This window comes from Trichosurus vulpecula, chromosome 2 (genome assembly GCF_011100635.1).
Source record: "Trichosurus vulpecula isolate mTriVul1 chromosome 2, mTriVul1.pri, whole genome shotgun sequence".
Taxonomy (NCBI): Eukaryota; Metazoa; Chordata; class Mammalia; order Diprotodontia; family Phalangeridae; genus Trichosurus; species Trichosurus vulpecula.
The window spans coordinates 27,971,046-27,983,040 of record NC_050574.1 but is presented as its reverse complement, the minus strand read 5'-3'; the positions used below and the strand labels follow the sequence as shown (position 1 = coordinate 27,983,040).

Below are 11,995 nucleotides of genomic sequence, written 5' to 3'. Positions count from 1 at the left end.
GCAGCTATCACTCATTGCAGAATTGCAAAGCCACAGAGTATGGACAGGAACCTTAGAAGTAATCAAATCCAAATAGATCTTACAGAAGAAAATGAAGCTCAGGGTGATTTGCCCAACCTCATGCAGCTGGTAAATAGCCATGGAGCCAGAAACAGGCTCTTTTAGGTCCTGTGCCCTTTCAATGAATTGTAATTTTTATCCTATAATGAATAAACTCTTCATAATGGTGAGGTTGGCCGTGCCCAGGGTTCCTATGGAAACAACTGTGATGACATCTGTCTAGGTCTTCACAAGCTCCAACAAAAGAGGCTGTCTCCCTGCTTCAAGCTAAATATAAAGAGATTTGGATGCTGGCCTCCTGACTTGGGAGATTGAAAAAAAGAAACAAACAAACAAACCACAAAACCCAGAGCTATGCCAGGCCACATGAACATTTAAATCGTGAAACGCTAAATACCACTTATTTTTTTTCCTGAGAAAGTCCTGTTGTGAGACAGGAGAGGCCAACATTTTCTACCTCCTACAAAAAAAGATCTTTCGGTGACGAGCTACAGGCTTTTCCTTTGGGTTTCTGATGATTCCTGGAAAGTTAAAAGACGGGCTGAGGAAACCGGGCAGGAACAACAATGCCGTTACCAAAGGCTTCCGCAACCTCTGGGACGTTGCCATCCGGAATGCAAAGACTGCATCCAACATACCAAGTCCGTGCCTGCTCCCCAAACCCAGTTCTAGCTCCAGCTATTACAAGAACAAGGTATTGAGATAAAATGGAGTTTTTATAGGTGGAATCTCTAGACACACATCCACAACTCATTTACTCATTCGTTAATTCTTTCACTCACTCAGCCCATTCATTCATTCAGCAAGCATGTGTTAAGTGCCTGCTGTGTGCCAGACTTACCATGAGTTGGGAATGCAAAGGAAAAAAAAATTAAAAGAAACAACCTTAACCAGTTCCTGCTCTCAAAAAGCTTACATTCTGGGTGGCTGGGTAGAGAACAACATGCCCCTAGATAAAAAAATATAAAATGTTTGCAAAGTAAGTACAAAATAATTTCTAAGGGGGAAAGGCATTAAGAAATTGCAGGATCAGGAAAGATTTCAGGTGGGGGTGGGAAGGGGCACATTAGCCAGGAATTCTAGAAACTGAAGATAAGGAGGAAATGTGAAATAATCTTAAGAGATAGCACCTCGCCAGGGCCTTGTCTATATCATAGGGACTTTAGGAACACTTGAGTGAATGTATGAATGTCAGAAGATTTTGTTTTCATGCATCAGTCATGGAAAATGTCCCATTTCCCACCCCTCTTCCCCTTCTCCAATTGTATTGTTATGGAAACATGCATCTAAGGTCAATGAAACCAGATTATTGATTTAGAACCAATTTAGTCCAACCCCTCCATTTTACAGATGAGCAAACAGAGGCCCAGACATGTTATGTGATTTGCCCAAGATGACAAAGCTAATAAGTGGCAAAGCCAGGGTTTCAATACCGGTCTCTCTGACTCCAAGTCTGACTCTTCATGACCCCATTTGGGGTTTTCTTGGCAGAGATACTGGAGTGGTGTGTTTGTAAGCAAAAATGGGCTTGTTAGCCTTAGTTTAACAAGTGCCCTTGAATAGTTTGGCTTTTGTTCCCTTTGAGTAATTCATTGAGCCTTACTAGGTGCCAAGCCCCAGGCCCAAACCCCTATTAGGTGGAAAACCTTAGTGGGTGTGGATTGGCAACTAAGGTGGGGCCCAAGGTGGGGCTAACTCCAGGGAGGGCCTAGTTTACACGTCTGGGAGAGCAGAGGCTTTTAGACCATGTGGGTTTAAGTGTGCCTCTTTGTGACGATTCTAGGTCATGTGGGCACTTCTTTGGAGGTGGATGGCATTTTTCATCATAAGTACTTAGGAATTATCTTGGATCACTGTATTTCTCAGAATAGATGTCATTCATAATTGATCATCATACAATATTGCTATTACTGCATACAATGCGCCTGGTTCTGCTCATCTCACTTTGTATCAGTTCATATAAGTGAAGAAAAACTTCTTTTTTCCATTTTTTTGAATAATATTTTATTCCCATTATGTTAAAAAAACCATTCTTTTTTTAAAACTTGAGTTCCAAATTATTTCCCTACCTGAGACAACAAGCAATTTCATATAAGTTATATATGTGCAAACATGCAAAACATATAAGAAAAACTTCTCAACAGTGAGAGCAGGCCACAAATGAAATGGGTTGCCTCAAAAAGTCAAGTAGGTCTTCCCTCAAATAAAAGCAAGACAATTTGTTGGGGATGGATTTTTATTCAGGGTCTGAGTTGGATTCCATGAGATTGCTTCCAACCAAGAGATTCTCTGATTCCAAGATTGAGTTGTAAGAAGCTTAGCCTAAGGGTTTTGCCTTCAAGGGCTAAGATCAGCCACAATTTTTGTGGTTCAGTTGTTTCAGTTGCGTCCAACTCTTCATGACTCCATTTGGGCTTTTCTTGGCAAAGATATTGGAGAGGCTTGCCCATTTCCTCCTCCAGTTCATTTTACAGATGAGGAAACTGAGGTCAACTGGGTGAAGTGACTTGCCCAAGGTCACACAGCTAGTTAGTATCTGAGGCCAGATTTGAATTCAGGAATATGAATCTTCCTGACTCCAGGCCCTAGAGCTCTATCCACTGTGCCACTGAAGAGGTTTAAAGAAATGATAGTAGGGAAGCATACATTTCTAGGGGTGATTGTGACCCCAAAATACCAACATGCCGGGTCCTGCTGAAAGAATTTGACTCAAGCCTTCTTAGCCAAAGAAAAAGACAAAGTTTATTAGGGATTCACCATAATGGCTTGTCTTATCCCACCCTTTGTGACGCCTGTTTTCACAAGCAGGCCAGATTCAACCTACTGAGCTAGATTGAATCTGAGCGCCTTCACAGAGGCAAGATGGAGATTATGTACACAAAGATTGTGGGGATTGAGGGGTGGTCTGGGGTGATTAGAGGAGGGGTTTAGGGAGGGTCTTGAGGAGGAGTCTAAGGAGGAGCTTGATGGGACCCAGATGAGGTCAGACTCCAGGAACCAAGAGAATGGGATTAAGGGTGGGAAGTAGCTGAAGGCATAGACATTGATAGTATTAAGGGTGGGAAGTAGCTGGACAATAAAGGGCAAGGCTAGGTAGAGATTTGGGCCTAATGGTAACGTAAGGCTTGTGGCCTTAGGGGAAGGCCAGATCTAGTTGGAAGATTCAAGGAGGATTCAAGGGGGCTCCGAGAGACTGTATTCCAGATTCAAGGGGGTTCCCAGAGACTGTGCCCTCATCACCACCCAGCTGTCTTAATTTAGCCACAATTTACCGCAGAAGATTAAGAAACCCAACCTTAAGCCTGCTTAGGAGCTCAGTAAATAGATTCATTGTTCTGGATTTAGAAGATCTTAATCTTCAAATTCCCAGATTGGGAAATTTTAGGATCAGGATTATTTTTCTTATTTAGCCCAGAATCACAGAATTAGAGAGTTGAGGGGTGAGCTCAAAAGTCATCTGGCCCTTCCCAAACCTGAGTAGGAACCCCCTTGACAATTTCTTTGACAAGTGGCCATGCAGCCTCCACTGCCTTGAACACATCTAGAAGCAGCATTAGACGATCGTAGATTTACAGCTAGAAAGGGATCTCAGACATCAAGGGAACTTACTCATGCCAGAGGAAGCTTATTCAATTTTGGAGTAGTTCTAATTAAGTGCTACCTTATATTCAATCAAAATCAACAGCTGCCTCTGCAATTTCTATCCACTGAGGATGAGAGATGATATAAGTAAAAGATGACAGAAATAGCACAGTGCTGAATTTGGAATCAAGGAAGATCTGGGTTCAGTTCTCACATGAGATACTTAGTTGTATAAAAATGGACGAGTTACTTAACCCTGATAAGGTCAACTTCTCCATCTATAATAATAACACCTACCTCACATGAGAAATGAGATAATGTGTGTGTAGCATCCAATCTGGGTTCATTCCCCACAACCTACATATGCCTCCATGTTTTGGGATCCCTGGAGAGTGCAGCTATGTGCTACTCCCTTCAGTATTGTAAGAGGAAGCCTTCGGGTTTGGGGCTTCCAACACTATAGTTGCTAAGCCCCTATTTGTGTGTTCCCCATTATTAATCAACAAATTGAGCTCTATTAGCTTTTAGAAAAGGGATTTACTGAGAAGATGTGATACAAACAGTTGGTACAAAGGCAGATTCTGCCCTTACGTGCCTGTACGAGGTTCTCGATGTGGGCTTAAGCTACATACAACATGTAGAGAACACACACACCTCATGATTTCTAATCCAGGGAGTCCTTTTCTTCTTTCCTGAAGGTCTCTCCTTAGGTGGATCCCTCTGATGACAGGCCATCTAGGACTGGGCCAGTCTGTTCCACTGCTGGGATGGAAGGCTGCTCTATTGGCCCAACATGCCTCACTGCTTCTGGGGCAGAGTAGAGAAATCAGAAAAATCCCAAAGTAGCGCAGTCAGATGAGAAATGAAGAGATGTCTGAGCTAGTTCCCTTCTTAAATGGAAGTTTTGGAGCTCATGACTCCAAATCACTGGACTCCTGAAAACAATGATGTAAAAAAAAAATCCTGAATACTATATTTTGAAAAATCACAAATGAAAACTTCCCACTCTTTATTAGAATCAGAGAGCAAAGATAAAAATAATTCACTGATCACTTTCTGAAAGGAACCCCAAAAAGAAAAGTCCTGGGAATATCATAGCCAAAGTCCAAAGCCTTCATGTTAAAGGAAAAATACTGTTAGTGTTCAGAAAGAAGCAATTCAAGTGACAAGAATTATAGTTAGGACCACGCAAGACCTGGCAACTTCTACAAAAATGATAGGAGACTTGGGAATACAATATATTAAAAAACAGATATAGGTTTACTCTGCAAAGCTGAGTGTAAGCCTATAGTGGGGAAAAGGCCCTTTAGTAGAAGAACTTTCAAATATTTCTGATGAGAAGACCAGAGCTTTGAGAACTTTGGGGGAAAAAAAAAACATAAAAAGCTAAATGCATCTGAGCAATTGGAAGAAGCTGGATGATGATATAATCTAATGTATGCAAATGTAGGGGCAGCTAGATGGTGAAGTAGATAGGGTGCAGGGCTTAGAGTCAGGAAGACTCATTTTCCTCATCTGAGTCTGGTCTCAGGTACTAAATAGTTATGTTACCTTGGACAAGTCACTTCATTCTGTTTACCTCAGTTTCTCCATCTGTAAAATGAGTGGGAGAAGGAAATGGCAAACCACTCCAGTATCTCTGCCAAGAAAAGCCCAAATGTGGTCAGGAAGAGTCAGACATGACTGAAATGACTCAGCAACAACAACAAAACCTTTCTTCTCAAATCTGAAAGCCAGAAGCACCAGAAGCAAGTTGTGTAGCTTGAAAAAAGCCTGAAGCATAATGAATCTCAAATGGAACTTGAAGCTTGAGGACCAAAGAAGGCTGGAGCTCTCCTGCTCTCACCAATTCTGTTCTGCCCAGCGTGGAGGGCACGGTATCCATCTCCACCAATAAGGGGAGAGTCCCATACTAATAAGTTTTGGGATAGGGGTTACATTCAAACATGGAGGAAAGAGTGAGGGAAATGGATACTGAATGATCCTCAGTCTTATCTGAAATAGAATAAGGAGGATTAAAAACAAACACAGATAAACAGAGTTTGGAGAAGAATTAAATCAGCTCTATAGGAAAGCTAACGGTTATGGAAAGTAGGAAGTTAAGAAAGATAACACCGGAGAGGAAACAGCCACAAGTAAAACAAACTTTATGAGTCCAACAGGAGAGATTAAAAGGTGGGAGACTGAAAAAGAAACGAAAAGAACTAAACTCTAAGGGCTAATTCAGAATGTTTTCTAGAAAACCGTGAAATAGCTGAACAAATTATATGTAAATGTAATGGAATATTATTGTGCCATAAGATATAACAAAAGAGAGGATTTCAGAGAATCCTGGGCAATGTGAAGTGATGCAGTGAAGAGAGGAGAACCAGAACAATTTATACAAGGATAATGACATTGGAAAAACAACAACCGTCACTGAACTTTGAAAGACCTCAGAACTCTGATCAGAGCACTGGCCAACCATGTCACCGAAATATCCATGATAAAGCACGTTACCTGCCTCCTGACAGAGAGGTGGTGATGGATACAAAGTGTATTTTTGGACATGGACACTATATGGACTGGCTTTGCTTGAACCATGCTCATTTCTTATATTTGTCAAATGGCATCAATGATGACGCCAGAGTGGATAGCCGAATGGATTAGAAAGTAGAATCCAAAAATATGGTGTTTACAAGAAACACACTTGAAATAGAAAGACACATACTGAATTAAAATAAAAGACTGGAGCAGAATCTATTGTGCTCCCACTGAGGTAAAAAAGGCAGTCATGATCACAGACAAAGCAAAAACAGACTTAATTAAAAGAGATAAACAAGGAAACTGCATTTTGCTAAAAGATATCAGACAATGAAATAATATTAATACTAACCATATATGCACCATACTTAAACATATTTGCATCCAAATTCTTAAAGGAAAAGTTAAATGAGTTACAAGAAGAAATAAACAGTAAAACCGTACTAGTGGAAGAACTTCAACTATTTCCTCTCAGAACTAGATAACTGTAACCAAAAAATAAACAAGAAAGAAGTTAAGTTGATGCATAGAATTTTAGAAAAGTTAGATATGATAGATCTTTGGAAAATTAAATGGGAATAGAAAAGTATACCTTCTCAGCTGTAAAAGGTACCTTCACAAAAATTGACTGTGTGTTAGGACATAAAAACCTCACAACCAAATGCAGAAAAGCAGAAATATTAAAGGTATCCTTTTCAGACTCTAACACAACATAAAATTATTCAATAAAGGGCCTTGACAACATAGATTAAAAATTAATTGGAAACTAAATAATTTACTCCTTAAGAATAAATGGGTCAAAGAACAAATCACAGAAACAATCAATACTTTCATTAAAGATGATGACAACAATAAGACAACACACTAAAACTTGTGGGATGTGGCCAAAGCTGTTCTTAGGAGAAAATGTGTATCTCTAAGTGCTTATATCAATAAAAAAGAGAGTGAGCAGTTCACTGAATTGTGCACCCAATTAAAAAAAAAAACCTAGAAAAAGAACAAATTTTAAATCCTCAATTAAACACAAAAGTAAGAATTCTAAAAATCAAAGGAGAGATTAATAAAATTGAAAGTTTTAAAAAGTTGAAGTAATAAATAAAACTTGGAGTTCATTTTATGAAAAAAATTAAATCCTTGGTTAATTTGATTTAAAAAAAAAATAAAACTTGGAGTACATTTTATGAAAAAAATTAAATCCTTGGTTAATTTGATTTTAAAAAAATATGGAAGAAAATCAAATTACCAGTATTAAAAATGAAAAGGAGAATATACCACCAACGAAGATGAAAGTAAAGTAATTATTAGGAGTTATTTTGTCCAACTACATGCTAATAAAGTTGACAATCTAAGTGAAATGGATGAATATTTACAAAAATATAAATTGCCCAGATTAAGAAAGGAGGAAACAAAATACTTAAATAGTCTTATCTTAGAAAAAGAAATTGAATAGACTACAAATGAGCTTTTTAAGAAAAAAATCCCAGAACCACATGGATTTATAAGTGAATTCTACCAAGCATTTAAAGAATTATTAATTTCAATTCTATATAAACTATTTGAAAAAGAAAACAAAGAAAGATATTTCCTCTATGACATAAATGTGGTTTTGATGCTTAAACTGGGGAGAGGAAAAACAGAGATAGAAAACTATGTCAATTTCCCTAATAAATATTAATGCAAAAATTTTTAAATAAAACACTAGCAAGGCTATTACAACAATATATCACAAAGATCATGTACTACGACCAGGTAGGATTTATACCAGGAATGCAGGGCTGGTTCAATATTAGAAAAAAAATCTATAAGCATAATTGGACCATGTCAGTAATAAAAACAACAAAAATCATATGATTTTTTCAATAGATGTAGAAAAAGCTTTTGACAAACTACAACACCCATTCCTATTTTAAAAAAAATATAAAGCATACGAATAGATGGAACTTCTCTTAAAATGATAAGTAGTATCTATATAAAACTAAGAGCAAGCATTATTGTAATGGGGATAAACTTGAAGCCTTTTCACTAAAATCAAGGGTAAAGGCAAGGATGCCCATTATCGCCACTATTGTTTAATATTGTACAGAAATGCTAGCTATGGCAATAAGACAAGAAAAAGAAATTGAAGGAATAAAAAGAGGCAATGAGGAAACAGAATTATCAATCACTCTTTGCAGATGATATGATGGTATACTTAGAGAATCCTAGAAAATCAACCAAATAAAAGCTGAAAAAAATTAACAACTTTGGCAGCTGCAAGATATAAAATAAGCCCACATAGATCATCAGCATTTCTATATATGACCACAAAAACCAGCAAGAACAGAAAGAGAAATTCCATTTAATATAACTACAGACAATATAAAATACTTGAGTCTACCAGCCAAGACAAACTCAGGAACTACATGAACTCAATTACAAAGCACTTTGTACACAAATAAAGATAGATCTAAACAACTGGAGAAATATTAATTGCTTTATGGGTGGGCCAAGCCAATGTAATAAAAATGATGATTCTACCTAAGTTAATTTACTTATTCAGTGCCATACCAATCAAACTATCAAAGAATTATTTTGTAGATCTAGAAAAAAATAATAACAAAATTTATCTGGAAGAACAAATGGTCAAGAATATCAAGGGAATCAATAAAAAAAATGTGAAGAAAAATGGCATCATGGTATCACATTTCAAACTATATGACAAAGAAATAATCATCAGAGCAATCTGGTACTGGCAAAGAAATAAAGTAGTAGATCAGGGGAAGAGATTAGGTACACAATACACAGTAGTAAATGATCATAGTAATCTAGTGTTTGACAAACTCCCAAATTCAAGCTTTTGTGGCAAGAACTCATTATTTGGCAAAAATTTCTGGGAAAACTGGAAAGCAGTTTGCCAGAAACTGAGCATAGACCAATATCTCACGTTGTATACCAAATGCGGTTCTTGATTTATATATAAATGGGTAATGTCATAAGCACATTGGGGGAACATGGAAAATTTTACCTGTTAGATCTATAGATAAAAGATTTAATAACAAAACAAGAGATAAAGAGGATTAAAGGATGTATAATGGATGGTTTTGGTTACATGAAATTTTTTTAAAATTGTGCAAATAAAACCAGTGCAGCCAAAATTAAAAGGGAAGTGGGAAGCTGGGAGAGAAAAAGGTCTCATTTCTCAAATATAGGAAATGGAGTCAAATTTATAAAAATAGGAGTCAATCTTTAAGTGATAAATGGTCAAAGGACACAGGCAGTTTTCAAAAGAAGAGATTAAAGCTATCTTTAATCATATGAAAAAATGCTCTAAGTCACTACTGATTAGAGAAACACCTATGAGGTTGTTTGTCCTCACACCTATCAGATTGGTTAACATGACAGAAAGTAATATGACAAATGCTAGTAAGGATGTGGAAAAACAAGGGCACCAAAATTTTGAAGCAAGTTCCTCTAATAAAGGCCTTATTTTTCAAACGTATAGAGAACTGAGTCAAATTTACAAAAATAAGAACCATTCCCCAATTGATAAATGATCAAAAGATAGGAAGTTTTCAGATGAAGTAATCAAAGCTATCTATAGCCATATTTTTAAAAATGCTCTCACTATTGACTGTAGAAATGCAAATTAAAACAATTCTGAGGTGCTACCTCATACCCATTAGATTGGCTAATAGGACAGAGAAGGAAAATAAGAAATGTTGGAGGGGATGTGGGGAAAATGAGTGATTAATGTAATGTTGGTGTAATCGTGAACTGCTCCAATTATTCTGGAAAACAATCTGGAACTATGCCCAAAGGACTATAAAACTGGGCATAGCCTTTGACCCAGAAACACCTCTACCAGGTCTGTATCCCAAAGAGATCAAAGATCAAAAAAGGAAAAGTACTCACATATACAAAAATATTTACAGCAGCTCTTTTTTTTTAGCTAGCTAAAATATATTTTTCTTTTTTAAAAACTTAGTGTTTTATTTTTTCCCAGCTACATATAAAAACAATTTTCAACATTTGTTTTTAAAACTTTGAGTTCCAAATTCTCTCCCTTCCTCTCTCTCTCTACCCCACCACCCTCATTGAGAAGGCAAGAAATTCATTATAGGTTATACATGTGTAGTCATGCGAAACATTTCCATAATAGTCATGTTGTGAAAGAAAACAGATCAAAAAATGCAGCCTTGAGAATAATAATGAAAGTTAAAAACTTATGCTTCAGTGGCTGAATAAGTTGTAGTATATGAATGTAATGGAATGCTATTGTTCTATAAGAAATGATGAGCAGGTGGATTTCAGAAAAACCTGGAAAGACTTACATGAACTGATGTTGAGTGAAGAAAGCAGAACCAGGAGAACACTGTACACAGTAACAGCAACATTGTGCAATGATCAGCTTTGATAGACTTAGCTCTTCTCAGCAATACAATGATCTAAGATGATTCCAAATGACTCATGATGGAAAATGCTATCCACATCCAGAGAAAGAACTATGGAGTCTGAATGCTGATCAAAACATACTATTTCTTTTTTTGTTGTTGTTGTTTGTTTTTTCTTTCTCATGGTTTTCTCCTTTTCTTTTGATTCTTCTTTCACAACATGACTAATGTGGAAATCTGTTTAATATGATTGTATGCATATAGCCTATATTAGATTGCTTGCCATCATGGGGAAGGGGGAGACAAGGGAGGGAGGGAGAAAAAAAATTTGGAACTCAAAATCTTATAAAAATAAATGTGGAAAGCTATCTTTACAAGTGATTGGAAAAAAATAAAATACTATTAACTGGGGGAGGAAAGGATGCTTCAATCTGTATTCAGACACTATCAATTTTTTTTTTCTGGGGATAGATCGCATTTTTCATCATAAGTCCTTCCGAGTTGTCTTGGATCATTGTATTGCTGAGAATAGCTAAGTCATTAACAGCTGATCATCTTACAACATTGTTGTTACTTTGTACTCAGTACATTTCACTTTGCATCAGCTCATATAAATCTTTCCAGGTTTTTCTGAGAGCACGCTGCTCATCATTTCTTATAGTACAATAGTATTCCATTATAACCTCACACCATGATTTATTCAGTCATTCCCCAATTGATGGGCATCCCCTCAATTTCTAATTCTTTGCCAGCAGAAAAGAGCTGCTATAAATATTTTTGTACATGCATGTCCTTTTCCTTTTTTTTTTTAATCTCTTTTGGGATACAGACTTAGTAATGACACTGCTAAATCAAAGGGTATGCACGGTTTTATAGTCTTTTGGGTATAGGTCAAAATTGTTCTACAGAATGGTTGGATCAGTTCACAACTCCACCAACAATCTCATTTTTCCCACATCCCCTCCAACATTTCTTATTTTCCTTTTCTGTCCTATTAGCCAATCTAATGGGTATGAGGTAGCACCTCAGAATTGTTTTAATTTGCATTTCTCCAGTTGATAGTGAGAGCATTTTTAAAAATATGGCTATAGCTTTGATTACTTCATCTGAAAACTGTTCATATCTTTTGATCAATTTATCAACTGGAGAATGGTTCTTATTTTTGTAAATTTGACTCAGTTCTCTATACGTTTGAAAAATAAGGCCTTTATCAGAGAAACTTGCTTCAAAATTTTTTTTCAGTTACTATTATTGCTAACTATATTTCCCTCCTCCCTCCCCCATCCCCTCCTGTTTATTCTATTTCTCTTCCACCACCTCCTTTCACCCTATCTCTCTTCAAAAGTGTTTTGTTTCTGACTGCCCCTCCCCCAATCTGCCCTCCCTTCTATCACCCCCCCCCACACACACACACCTTATCCTTTCCTACTTTTCTGTAGGGTAAGATAGATTTCTATACT

The 11,995-nt window shown here is 37.0% G+C and overlaps 1 protein-coding gene across 3 annotated transcripts in view; it reads left to right on the top strand.

The window, feature by feature from the left end:
• Positions 1-311: 311 nt before the first annotated feature.
• The window catches only part of CCDC27 (coiled-coil domain containing 27), a 37,150-nt gene continuing 25,466 nt past the window's right edge, over positions 312-11,995 (top strand). For 2 of the 3 annotated variants that reach the window (XR_005009650.1, XR_005009651.1), the window contains exon 1: positions 330-754. Coding sequence is in view for 1 of the 3 variants with exons in the window: in XM_036747636.1 (XP_036603531.1) it covers positions 627-754 (128 nt within the window). In the remaining 2 variants the exon portion in view is untranslated. Of the gene's footprint in view, positions 755-11,995 lie in introns of all 3 variants that reach the window. The other variant, XM_036747636.1, reaches the window with a different exon arrangement.